This window comes from Drosophila mojavensis, unplaced genomic scaffold (assembly GCF_018153725.1).
Source record: "Drosophila mojavensis isolate 15081-1352.22 unplaced genomic scaffold, ASM1815372v1 contig_136, whole genome shotgun sequence".
NCBI lineage: Eukaryota > Metazoa > Arthropoda > Insecta > Diptera > Drosophilidae > Drosophila > Drosophila mojavensis.
The window spans coordinates 5,863,196-5,874,430 of NW_025318667.1; the positions used below are offsets into that span (position 1 = coordinate 5,863,196).

An 11,235-nucleotide genomic window follows, 5' to 3' on the forward strand; every position below is an offset into this window, starting at 1 on the left:
TCTATATCTATATCTATATCTATATCTATATCTATATCTATATCTATATCTATATCTATATCTATATCTATATCTATATCTATATCTATATCTATATCTATATCTATATCTATATCTATATCTATATCTATATCTATATCTATATCTATATCTATATCTATATCTATATCTATATCTATATCTATATCTATATCTATATCTATATCTATATCTATATCTATATCTATATCTATATCTATATCTATATCTATATCTATATCTATATCTATATCTATATCTATATCTATATCTATATTTATATCTACATATATCTATATCTATATCTATATCTATATCTATATCTATATCTATATCTATATCTATATCTATATCTATATCTATATCTATATCTATATCTATATCTATATCTATATCTATATCTATATCTATATCTATATCTATATCTATATCTATATCTATATCTATATCTATATCTATATCTATATCTATATCTATATCTATATCTATATCTATATCTATATCTATATCTATATCTATATCTATATTTATATCTACATATATCTATATCTATATCTATATCTATATCTATATCTATATCTATATTTATATCTACATATATCTATATCTATATCTATATCTACATCTATATCTACATCTATATCTATATCTATATCTATATTTATATCTATATCTATATCTATATCTATATCTATATCTATATCTATATCTATATCTATATCTATATCTATATCTATATCTATATCTATATTTATATCTACATATATCTATATCTATATCTATATCTATACCTCTATATGGTGTCAAATCAATTGCAGCCGCGTCTTTGGTGGATGCAAACAATTGAGGCATATCGAGAGCTTGTCACACTCAAACACTTTACTCGACGAGATCATCGAGCGTGCCGCTAATCAAATCGCTGGCAGCTAAATTGAAATGAACGCGGTGCCTAGCCCCCTTGGTCAACGCGTTCCGTGCCGATCCGATCCGGCTACGTCAATTGTCTTTGGTCAGTCGAGCATCAGAGTCGCGGGTAACTGGAGCTTTGGTCTCTTCATAGACGCAACGCTTCAATGCAATTTGCATAAGTCGCGCCGCGAGCATAACAAAAGCACAAATAATCTCACAAATCTCGATCAACTTTAACCCGCTTTTATCTTTCATCGTCTTCTCTTTTTTGGGTGATTTTTTCCCTGAATGTAAAATGAGCTGCAGTTCGGTAAGTAGTTAGGATGCTGCGTCGCCTGTGCCAAGTCGGCGCGACGTCTTGGCGCTCAGCTCAGCCAAATTGCCACAGCGTGCGTCACTCATAGAGAACTTCGATTCATGGCAAATCGACTAATCCCCTTTCTTTATTCACAATTCTTTCATTATCGTTGACAGCCCAAAGTTTTCAAGCAGCTCAGCGCAGCGGAACGTGAAAAGTTTTTCGATTCATTCGATGTCGTTTTCTGTGATTGCGATGGTTTGTTCAAAGCGTAGACAGCTAGGGCTGTTCAATAACTAACGGGGATTCTGGTCCCTTGAGAGTAAACCCCATCTGATATTATATCAGTCCATTTATCCCATCAAAATACATTAAAGTAGTCTAGTTTCTGCTGCTCTTTAGATGTCGACTTTATCTGTTTAGTCGGGGTCTAGCTTAGGGCTTTTATGGAAAAGAAAAAGCCAAAGAGTTTAGCTCTGTGGGCCTACGTTCGTACTGCTGCTCAAAGAGTCTAAAAGCCCAAAGTTGAAGGTGAAAGGGTCAACAGCTCAACAGTTCTAAGAATCTAAAGAACCCAAGGCCTAAGGATCTAGAGTTTAAAAGATCTAAAGATCTAAGGGTCTAGATGTCAATAGATCTAAGAATCTAATGGTTGAAGGACGAAAGGTTAAAATGTCTAAGGATCTAAAGGTCTATAAGGGCCAAAGCTCTCGTAATCGGATGTACTACAGCCCTTAACGCTTAAGGGCCCAAAGGTCTGAAGGTCCAAAGTTGTAAGAGTCTAAGCAACTAAGAATTTAAAGGTCGAAGGGTTTAAAGGTCCAAAGTTCATAAGGCCGAATAGTTAAAAGGTATAAGAATCTGAGAGGGTACAAGGTTCAAAATTCGCAAATTCGCACTTAAGGTCTCAGGGTCTAAACGCCCAAAGCTCTGAAGGTCTAAGGTCCAATGACTAAAAAGCTTAAAAGTAATATAGTCTAAAGGTTCAAACATTTAAGGGTGTAAGGGTAAAGAGTTGAATGGCTCAAATATCCCTTTAGACCCTTTCTAAAGGACCAAAAGAGCTAAGAGTCTGCAGGCTTAAGAGGTCTACAGTCCAAGAGTGTAGTTTTCCAAAGGAGCGAGGGCCTTTTAATGTTTCGGGCTTGCTTGCAGGTGTCGTCTGGTATACGCTGCGAGACTTTATACCCGGCTCGGCCCAAGCCCTGGCGGAGCTGCAGCGTCGCGGGAAGCGGCTGACCTTTGTGACCAACAACAGCATCAGCTCCGTGGCGGAGCATCTGCACAAGTTTGCCGAGCAGGCGCAGGTGCATGTAGCGAAGGTATGTCCAGAGATCAGGTATTAGAGGATTATTCTATAAGTCTTGGCCCACAGGAACAGATTGTGCATCCAGCGCAGGCCGTTTGTGACCATCTGAAGGACATTGGCTTCGGCGGGATGATATATTGCTTGGCGACGCCGCCCTTCAAGCAGCTGCTGCGCGATGCTGGCTTTCGGCTGAGCCAGGAGGTGAGTTGCCTTGCCTCGGAGTGCTTGACAGGGATTCAGCTCGTTCTCATCCGACCAGCGCGAGGGCTCCGTCATCAAGACTCTGGCCGAGCTGCGCGAGGCCATCTTTGGCGGCGAGCCCGTGGATGCGGTCATCATCGATGTCGATTTCAATCTGACGGCGACCAAGCTGATGCGTGCCCACGTCCAGCTGCAGAATCCCAGCTGTTTGTTTCTGGCCGGCGCTGCGGATGCGCTGATACCCTTCGGCAATGGCGACATCATCGGTAGGCAATGGTTTAGCAGTGGCTAGGCCTAGGGTAACTAAAGGATTCCGTTTCGCTCTAGGACCCGGACCATTCATCGACATTGTCGCCCAGTCGACGGGCCGGCAACCAACGGTGCTGGGCAAACCGGGCGAGGCACTGCGTCAGCTGCTGCGCCAGCATCACGCCCACATCCCGCCCAACCGCGTGCTCTTCGTCGGCGACAGTCTGGCCAGTGACATTGGTTTCGCGCGCGCCAGCGGCTACCAGACGCTGCTGGTGCTCACCGGCGGCAGCAGCCAGGCGGACGTGGACAGCCTGCCCGCGGGCCATGCCCACATGCCGGACTACGTGGGCGATTGCCTGGGCGATCTGTGCGATAAGGCTAACTAAGCTGGCCACCGAGGCAATGAAGAGCAGGAGGAGGAGCGTAGAGCCCTAAACAGCCATCATATATCATTTGTAACTTAGATAAGCCTATGGACACTAGAATTCCAGATGCAATAAAGTCAATAGTTTACCTAGTAATGCATAATGCACATAATGAGAGAGAGGGAGAGAGAGAAAGAGAAATGGAGAAGGAGTGGGAGAGGGAGCAATAAAATTCCCATTTCAAGTCGAAACCGAACCGAATGGGAGACAATAGCAGAAGTGAATCAGATTATATTGAAAAGAATATCTTATCACTAATATAATATAAATACATATAGTATAGTAATGCAAGTGGTATATGGTTATGAGCGAGTAAGGTAAGGGATACTTCAGAAAAATTTGACAAATCCGAGACAAAATAATGAAGTGAAACAGAATATCTATATTAAGAGCATGGTCTTATCAAAAATATAACACATACTATATATAATACATATACTAAATTAAAGCGAAACCGGTTTGGAATAATTAGGAATAAATTTTCTGTATATATGACAAGGTCACCTTTAACCCTTAAAACGATATATGCATGTATATATATATATCTAAAAGCATTTGAATAGCTTCAAATCTTGGTTGGGCTCAGCCATGCGCCTTGGGTGTACTCTCAGGCAGTAATTGCAGTAGATCCACCACGCTGTCCGCATAGTAGTCCGGCAGCAGATCGGGATCCGTTACGGCCAGGAGCTGGTGGAGCGAACAGCCGCCGGTTAGAACGAGCAGCGTCTGGAAGCCGAGCTGGCGGCCGAAGAGCACATCCTGAGCGAGCATGTCGCCGATCATGAGCACGCGTCGTGGATCCGTGATTTTGTTCTGCTGGAGGAGCATGTCGCCCAGCGGCCGACCCGGCTTGCCCATCACAATCGGCGGCTGGCCACTGGCCTCCACGAGAATGGAGGCAAAGGCGCCGGGCCCGATGATGTTCACACCCTTGCCCACTGGGAGCAGGCGATCTGTGGCGCCGGTAATCAGCAGGCAGTCGGGATGACGCAGGTACAGATGGGCACGCATCAGCTTGGCTGAGGTCAGATTGAAGTCGACATCGATGACCACAGCACGCACTGGCTGCTTGTCGAATATGTGGCGCGCCAGATCCTCATAGGTTTCCTCGATAAAGTGATTGGGCTAGAACAGTGAAGCATCCAGATGGGATTAGCACTTGAGCAGGACGCCGCGGCTGCTACTTACGCCTTCGAGCAACTGGAAGCCTGCCTGCTGCAGCACCGCCTTAAACTGTGACGAGGCCATGATATAGATTAGCCCCTCGAACTGGATGCTCCGCAGATAGTAGACCAGCGTCTGGGCCGGATGCCAGATCTGCTCCGGCGCCACTTGGATCTTCAACTTGGCGAAGCGTCGCGCCGTCTGCTCCAGGGTGCGCACGCTGTTGTTGGTCACGAAGGTCAGCCGCTTGCCGGCCCGCTCGAGTGCGTTATAGGCCAGGCCAGCATCCGGGACATCCGACTCCAGGTTGTAGATGACGCCATCTATGTCACTGAAGACCCAATCAAACGACTCCAAGAACCGCTGCCGCTGCTCGCCGCTCATCGTCAAGATGTGCTGCGGCTGTAAAAAAAAAAAAAAAAAAAAAAATAAATTCAGCCAACTGATAAGTTTACTTCCTTAAGGTGGACCAAGTCCATGAGACTAACACTGTTGCTCTCCGCCATGTTATTGTTGTTCCTGTTGCTGTTGTTGCTGGAGCTCGAGGTTGTCGCTGGCACGTCTGGCAGCCAACTAATGTGACAGACTCGACTGGCGCATCATAAAACGCCTAAGCTGGAAAACAAAATTACAGTATTAAGAACACAGCAATGAAAAAAAATTAAAACAACAGAAGCAGCGGCAGCAGCAACAAAAAAAAAATGAAATAATGATTAACACTTTGTAGCGGTAAGCTAAGACACAGACACTGGATTTGTCAGTCAGCGCAAAGCCAATAGCAACAATAACAACAACAACAACAACAACAACAAATCGGGCGACTCTTATTTACTGTTGTTGTTGTCATAGCAAACTGCCGTTGCTTATCGGAACTATTTACTGCACGAGCGTCAGCTCTCTCTCAGTACGTCTCTCTGTGGCGCTCTCGCTTTAACTATTTCACACTTTTGCTTTCTTGAAGTGGGCTCTCGTTCATTGCACTGCCACTACAAAAGCACTCACATGCATACACAGAGAAATACGCATGCATATGTGTGTACACATATCGGTATCTTGCGAGGCGTCGATTGGTAACCAGCGTTTGAATCAGCAAACTTAGCTGGAAATGTAGCAATAAACACACATACATACATATGCATATGCATATGCATATGCATATGTAGTTGTGTGTCTTTCATTCAGAAATGACGTATGTCTAACAGTGGCGTATGCCTAAAATGTACCAAGTACGCATTACATTATTGTACAGATACGTATATACATATACACACATACATACATACATATGTTATTGTTACATTATGCTAATTTCCAATTTTACGCTTTCGTATGTTTCATATTTGTAATTTTTTACTTCCCAAATATAGAAATAAAATGCAATTCTCTTCTTCGGGCGTATATACACAGGGTAAACTGTTATTTATTATTATGATTATATGAAGATTTCGCAACTACAACTACAATACAACTTATTCGCGACTAAATTTCTAATAACTAAGCTAATCTAAGAGCTACAACCAACACAAAAAAGTAAAAAAAAAAAAAAAAAAAAAAAAAAAAAAAAAAAAAAAATTATGAAATCGAAACCCCGTTCAGTTCGGGTTGGACAACGTAAGACAATGTGAGTGCTTGTAATACTTAGGTATAGTTAATATGTATGAAATAAATATCGAGCATGTGTATGTTTGTTTCCAAGTATCATATAAGTGGTATTAATATTAGTATTAAACGTAACGTAAAAGAACAATTTCAAAATCACAAGGCTTAGTGTAGTAATGAAGATAAATGTAATGTGTTTAAAATATAGATATAGATATATATGTGAATATACATCTGTATACAGATACATATTGAAAATGTTGAAATTAACATTAATAATATCCGTGTTAGAATTAGTTTCCTTTTCTGTTTTGGAATAGCATATTCTTTGCTCTAATTGATAGTAATACGAAAACAAATCAAATTCAAGAACGCCAACGTAGTGTGTGTGTGTGTGTGTGAGTGTGTGTGTGTATGTATGTGTGTTAATCCCTAGAAGATCTAGAGGCCAATTTCCAGTGTGTTAATCCTTCTCCTGCTGCTGCAGCAAAGCCGAAATCTCCTGAAACTTGTGACGATAATCCACGCTGCTCTCACTGATCACCGACATCGTAGACGAAGGATCCTGAAAGATGGTTTGATTGAGAGATTGAACTGCTACTAGATTCACTAGAATTCACTCACCAGTATATCGCGCGTGGCATCAAAATCATCCAGATGCCCCAGCAAACTGGTCAGCGAAAAGTCATTGATATTCTCCTCCAGCCAGCGTGCATTGGACGTGGAGTCGCGCAGCAAATGCATCGGACTGACGCTGCCATTGAAGAAGCTTTGAGCTAAACAAGAAGAAGAAAAAGAAGATGAAGAAGAAGAGGAATTAGCATTAAGATATTTGTATAGAATAAAAAGGGATAGCCTAAGCTTAAGACACGAGGAACGATTGGAACTGAAATGCCAATGCACACACAAGTGAGTTCAAGTTGCCAAAAAAAAAAAGTTATTGCTACCGTAGAATTCTCTCTCTTCCGTTTTCCGCTTTCCTCTTTTCCTTTAACTAATTAGAAATTCCCTAAGTATCTTTTAAGTTTATCACATAGACTCTGGTATTAAAAGAGAAGAGTATTCCTAGATCCTGGTTACTCTCTAAACTCTTTACGCTTTGTTCTAAGTCGCTTACTGTCGCTCTAGTCTTGTACATCCTATTCTAGGGTTAATGCCTGGTATCAGCAGAGTATTCATCCTCCCTGGACATCAGTTGTCCTGATCTAAGCTCTGAGCCATGCTCTCTCTCTCTCTCTCCCTCTCGTTCGCTCTACCTATTATCTAAGTCTTTGTTCACATGGATTCTATTCGATATGTTCCGCTTACAGGTGCTTTCGTCCTGCACATCCTCGGGCAGTGTTGTGCTTGTGGCTGGCAGTGCTGTTGGCTCTGCGCAAAAGTCCAAGTTGGGCATGTCCAGGCCGCTGACGCCCGAGCCGCTGCATTCCATGCTGTTGTAGTAGTTGTTGTTGTTATGGCTATTATTGGCGTCGCCATCGCCGCTGCCGCTGGTACTGTTGCTGTTGCTGTTGGTGTTGGTGCTGATGCTGCTGCCCATGCCGCTGCTGCTGCTGCTGCTGCTGTTGCGATCCTCGGCTTCTGCCCGCTGCTGCCTGGCGTTGCTGCTGCTGATTGCATTCAGCTTGGATATCACAGCGTTGATCTCATCGTTGTCGTTTGCGTTGCTGCTGCTGCTGACGCGGTCGATGGGCTCGAAGAGTCCGTTCTGCAGATTCCGCAGACTGAGCACATCGTACGGCTGATCCACCGAGGAGGGCGGCAGGAGGCAACGCTGCACCAGCACCTGCCGTGAGAGCTTCTGGCGCGAGAGCTGGAAAAGTAAAGCAAATTTGTAATATATATTTCTCCCAACAGTTTGTAAGTGATTCGCACCTTGCTCAGCTGACGCACTGGATCAATGATGTTGACCATGGGTCGACGCACTGGCAGCATGGGCGTGCGAAAGACAACCTCATTGCCATCGCCAGAGTTGGCGCTGGCTGCCGCAGCTGCACCGCCCGCTGCCGCTCCGGGCCCAGAGCCGCCCAGATTGCTCATCCAGCGTGCCTTCGTGATGAGATCGCGCTTGCGATCGCAGCTGTGGCCGCAGCTGCACTGGCGCTTGCGCACACGCTCGCTGAGATTGGCGACGAGCAGCAGATGCTTCAGCTTGTTGCTCACCGACGCCGTATTGATGGCCTTGACGCGCTCCACGCTATCACAGTCGTTGGCATTGTAGGGCAGCGATGTCGAAGCTGACGACGAGGAGGACGTGGACGTCGAGGCGCTGACGCCTGTGGCGCTGCTCGACGTGCCCACCTCCGGCTCACACCAGTAATACTCGAGCTCCAGCTTGGAGTCCTGGCCCAGCACCACGTACAGATCCCCGATGGTGATGTCCGCCGAGTTCGCTATCGTCCAGCCGCGGCGTATGCGCTTGATCACGTCGTCGCTGAGCAGCGGCTTGAAGTTGCGCGCTGCAGCCGCTGCCCTGGCGCCCTTGCCGCCGCCAGCGCCGGGGCCATCGCTGCGTTTGGCTCGTGACGGAGCCGGAGCCGGAGCTGGAGCTGGTGCTGGGGCTGGCGGTGCGGGCGGCGGCGGAGCAGCTATCTCGGCTGACTCAGCTGTACCGCCAGCGCTTGTGGATGTGAGCAAATCGTTGATCTCCTCGCTCAGCTCGTCGCCGCTGCTGCTCTCTAGCTTCACCTGATTGCTCGCCTCGGCCAGCTCGTCCATGGACTTGTCGTGCGCCGGACTGGACTGCGGCTTCAGCTTCTTTGTCTCTGGCGAACGCTTCTCCGAGCCGCTCTCGGTGCGTGCCCGCTTGGCGCTTGCCGCTGCAGCAGCTGCGGTGCTGTCCAGTGTCTCGCTGCGCACCTTGACGCCCAGACGCTCCTCGTAGGCGCCCAGGCAGATGTTGACGCTGCTCAAGTACGCCGTAATGCTGAGCAGCGGCCGGTGTATGGGCACGCCTGGCTTGGGCAGAAAGCAGACCGTCGGCTCCGTGTACGTCTCGGCCGGCTCTGCGCTGCCGGCAGTGGCAGCGGCAGCGGCGGGGGCGCTGGTGCTGGTGCTGGTAGTGGCGGCAGTAGCGCTGCTCGATTGGAGATGCTGCTCCGCCAGGCGGGCGTCCGGACTGCGCCATTTGTACTGAAACGTCTTGATGAACGTGATGAGCTTCTTGTGCAGCGGCACAATGGCTCGCCCGCGTGGATTCTGGGCGAGCGCCTGGACACGGCCAAAGGCGTCCATGTTCGCCGGACTGACCAGCACTTCGATCTTGCTGGGCAGGCGAATGTCCTCCAATGTGTCTGAGGTGGGAATATGAAAATGAATTGATATGGATTGGCTTTCAGTTCATCTGGATGAACTTACCGTCCAGCTGATTAAGCCGTCGCAGCGCCTTACACGAGGGCGTCTTGATGCGTATATTCTTGCCCTTGCTGCGCACCGTGATGTGGCCCTGGTAGATAAGTTGCTTCAGCTTCATGAAGTGCTTCTCCGTGAGGAACTGCAGCTTGCGCCTCATCTCGCCATAGTTGATGAGCGTGTAGAGCTCCTGGGCGGGCTTCTTGAGCTCTTTATAAGAGGAGGAGGATTTAATTAGGTGAAGGCGGATTATTGATATATACAGGGACTCACCATCGGTGAAGCGCACATATTTGCCAATCTTGTGATATGTCTGATAGTAATGCTGGCGCACCTGGTCCTTGGTCTTGAAGCTATAGTCGCTGCTGGAGTTGCGACGCTTCAGCTTGGCATTGATGCAATTGGCCACCGCCTCGAAATCTTTGCCAAACTCGTTGAGCGCATCGAAGAAACAGTTGCGTTCCAGATTTGTCCAGGTCGTTTTGCTGGCCGCCCGCAGCTGCGATGGCGTCTTCTGGGCGGCCTTCTCCTCCTTCTTGCTGTGCTCACGCTCCACCGGCGGCGGTGTCATCGGACGCGTCAGATCCAACTTCATCTTCTGTATGACGCGCGCGCTCGCTCGGGTGCCCGGGCAATTTTGTGTCGTCACCGAGCCGAGCAGCTCCTCGGGCTCGGCCACGGCTGCCAACTTGAACTGCACACCCTTGCCATTGCTGGTGGATGTGCTGGCTGCATTGGCTGCCGTCGATGTCTCGGGAACAACAGATTCGGCTGCAAACTTCACACTTTTACACATGCTGCCGTTGTCCTCCATTGCGGCCCACGGCCCACGGCAAAGCAACGAACAGGCTATAACGAATGGTAGCAATAATTCCAGTTATTATGCTGCAAATATCCCACTCTGCACAGATAACAGATCTGCAGCAGATTCACAGAAATTTGCAGATCAATGGCAAACTTTGTGCGACGCCAGCGAAAAAATGGCGCTCGCCAATGGGTCAAGAATTTGATTGGATTTTGTTGTTGTCTGTTTGCGTTCGATTGGCTGTTGTTGTTCGATCACTAGCCGCATATTGTATGTATGCACTTGTGCACTTACCCCAAATGAGTTAATTAATTATTTTACGTTGGATTTGTTGTCGTCTTGGCTTCTATTTATCTTCATTGTTTTGCATTTCTTAGCAGCGTATTATGTTATGTTAAATGGCTATTTGGACCGTTAACATATCCATAACATAGCCCTGTTAGGTTTGCAGTTACGTTACTCAATCTGCGCTTACGTTACAGATTTATGCATATACATTGCTGATTCAATTAGCTGGAACTATGAATTTCCTAGGAAATTCATTGTTGTTGTTTTCATTTGCAAGGCTTTTGCGAAATGGCATGTCAAATATTGCGTTTGTCTACCTGAATTTTGCAGCTTGCTTGGTATCTTTGAACATTAAGCGTATCTAGGGCTGAGTCTATTCATTTAGAATTAAATTAAAAAATAATACACTTATTTTCTTTTTTCTTTTTAATTTTAAATAGACAGAAATAAACAATACTGTAATAGAGGTGACCTAAAATCTTGGTTTTATTACTTACTGTTAACACAAATTGCGGTCGTATAAAAAGTTTCGCTTCTGCGTTTTTAAAATGGATTGTCTCGTAACGGAACAGATGATTGCGTTTAACATCGTACGTTAACGTTTAACAGCACGGGC

General features: G+C 46.1%; 3 protein-coding genes across 6 annotated transcripts; 1 reads left to right on the forward strand and 2 right to left on the reverse strand.

The window, feature by feature from the left end:
- Window positions 1–1,009: 1,009 nt before the first annotated feature.
- LOC6586035 (4-nitrophenylphosphatase) lies at window positions 1,010–3,508 on the forward strand. 2 transcript variants are annotated; one of them, XM_002011622.4, is made up of 6 exons: window positions 1,010–1,237; window positions 1,402–1,483; window positions 2,381–2,547; window positions 2,601–2,735; window positions 2,794–3,001; window positions 3,063–3,508. In XM_002011622.4, the coding sequence occupies exons 1-6, from the start codon at window positions 1,223–1,225 to the stop codon at window positions 3,371–3,373; spliced, it is 918 nt and encodes a 305-aa protein (XP_002011658.2). In that variant the 5' UTR covers window positions 1,010–1,222; the 3' UTR covers window positions 3,374–3,508. The 2 variants fall into 2 exon arrangements, with proteins under 2 accessions (XP_002011658.2, XP_043864639.1); XM_044008704.1 differs by lacking the exon at window positions 1,010–1,237 and adding an exon at window positions 1,244–1,316.
- Window positions 3,509–3,774: 266 nt separating this feature from the next.
- LOC6586036 (chronophin) lies at window positions 3,775–5,498 on the reverse strand. 3 transcript variants are annotated; one of them, XM_044008706.1, is made up of 4 exons: window positions 5,409–5,498; window positions 5,065–5,191; window positions 4,601–4,978; window positions 3,775–4,537 (listed from the first exon to the last, which is right to left on the reverse strand). In XM_044008706.1, the coding sequence occupies exons 2-4, from the start codon at window positions 5,080–5,082 to the stop codon at window positions 3,995–3,997; spliced, it is 939 nt and encodes a 312-aa protein (XP_043864641.1). In that variant the 5' UTR covers window positions 5,083–5,191; window positions 5,409–5,498; the 3' UTR covers window positions 3,775–3,994. The 3 variants fall into 3 exon arrangements, with proteins under 3 accessions (XP_043864641.1, XP_043864645.1, XP_002011659.2); XM_044008710.1 differs by lacking the exon at window positions 5,065–5,191 and having other exon boundaries at window positions 5,409–5,438; XM_002011623.4 differs by lacking the exon at window positions 5,409–5,498 and having other exon boundaries at window positions 5,065–5,236.
- A 463-nt stretch (window positions 5,499–5,961) lies between these two features.
- Window positions 5,962–10,743, reverse strand: LOC6586037 (protein cramped). Its single transcript, XM_032733102.2, has 7 exons — window positions 10,626–10,743; window positions 9,800–10,375; window positions 9,533–9,736; window positions 8,051–9,468; window positions 7,484–7,988; window positions 6,800–6,951; window positions 5,962–6,740 (listed from the first exon to the last, which is right to left on the reverse strand). The coding sequence occupies exons 2-7, from the start codon at window positions 10,338–10,340 to the stop codon at window positions 6,639–6,641; spliced, it is 2,922 nt and encodes a 973-aa protein (XP_032588993.1). The 5' UTR covers window positions 10,341–10,375; window positions 10,626–10,743; the 3' UTR covers window positions 5,962–6,638.
- Between the last annotated feature and the right edge of the window lie 492 nt (window positions 10,744–11,235).

Bases quoted from the DNA above. Each gene is read 5' to 3' on its own strand.
- LOC6586035 (XM_044008704.1), top strand. From the start codon at position 1,251: ATGCTGCGTCGCCTGTGCCAAGTCGGCGCGACGTCTTGGCGCTCAGCT. The intron at 2,548-2,600 runs GTATGTCCAGAG...CTTGGCCCACAG, and splicing joins CGCAGGTGCATGTAGCGAAG to GAACAGATTGTGCATCCAGC. The intron at 3,002-3,062 runs GTAGGCAATGGT...GTTTCGCTCTAG, and splicing joins CGGCAATGGCGACATCATCG to GACCCGGACCATTCATCGAC.
- LOC6586036 (XM_044008706.1), bottom strand. The intron at 4,538-4,600 runs GTAAGTAGCAGC...TCACTGTTCTAG, and splicing joins GCTTCCAGTTGCTCGAAGGC to CCCAATCACTTTATCGAGGA.
- LOC6586037 (XM_032733102.2), bottom strand. From the start codon at position 10,340: ATGGAGGACAACGGCAGCATGTGTAAAAGTGTGAAGTTTGCAGCCGAA. The intron at 9,737-9,799 runs GTGAGTCCCTGT...CCTCTTATAAAG, and splicing joins ATATGTGCGCTTCACCGATG to AGCTCAAGAAGCCCGCCCAG. The intron at 6,952-7,483 runs GTAAGCGGAACA...CTTCTTGTTTAG, and splicing joins TGTGCAGGACGAAAGCACCT to CTCAAAGCTTCTTCAATGGC.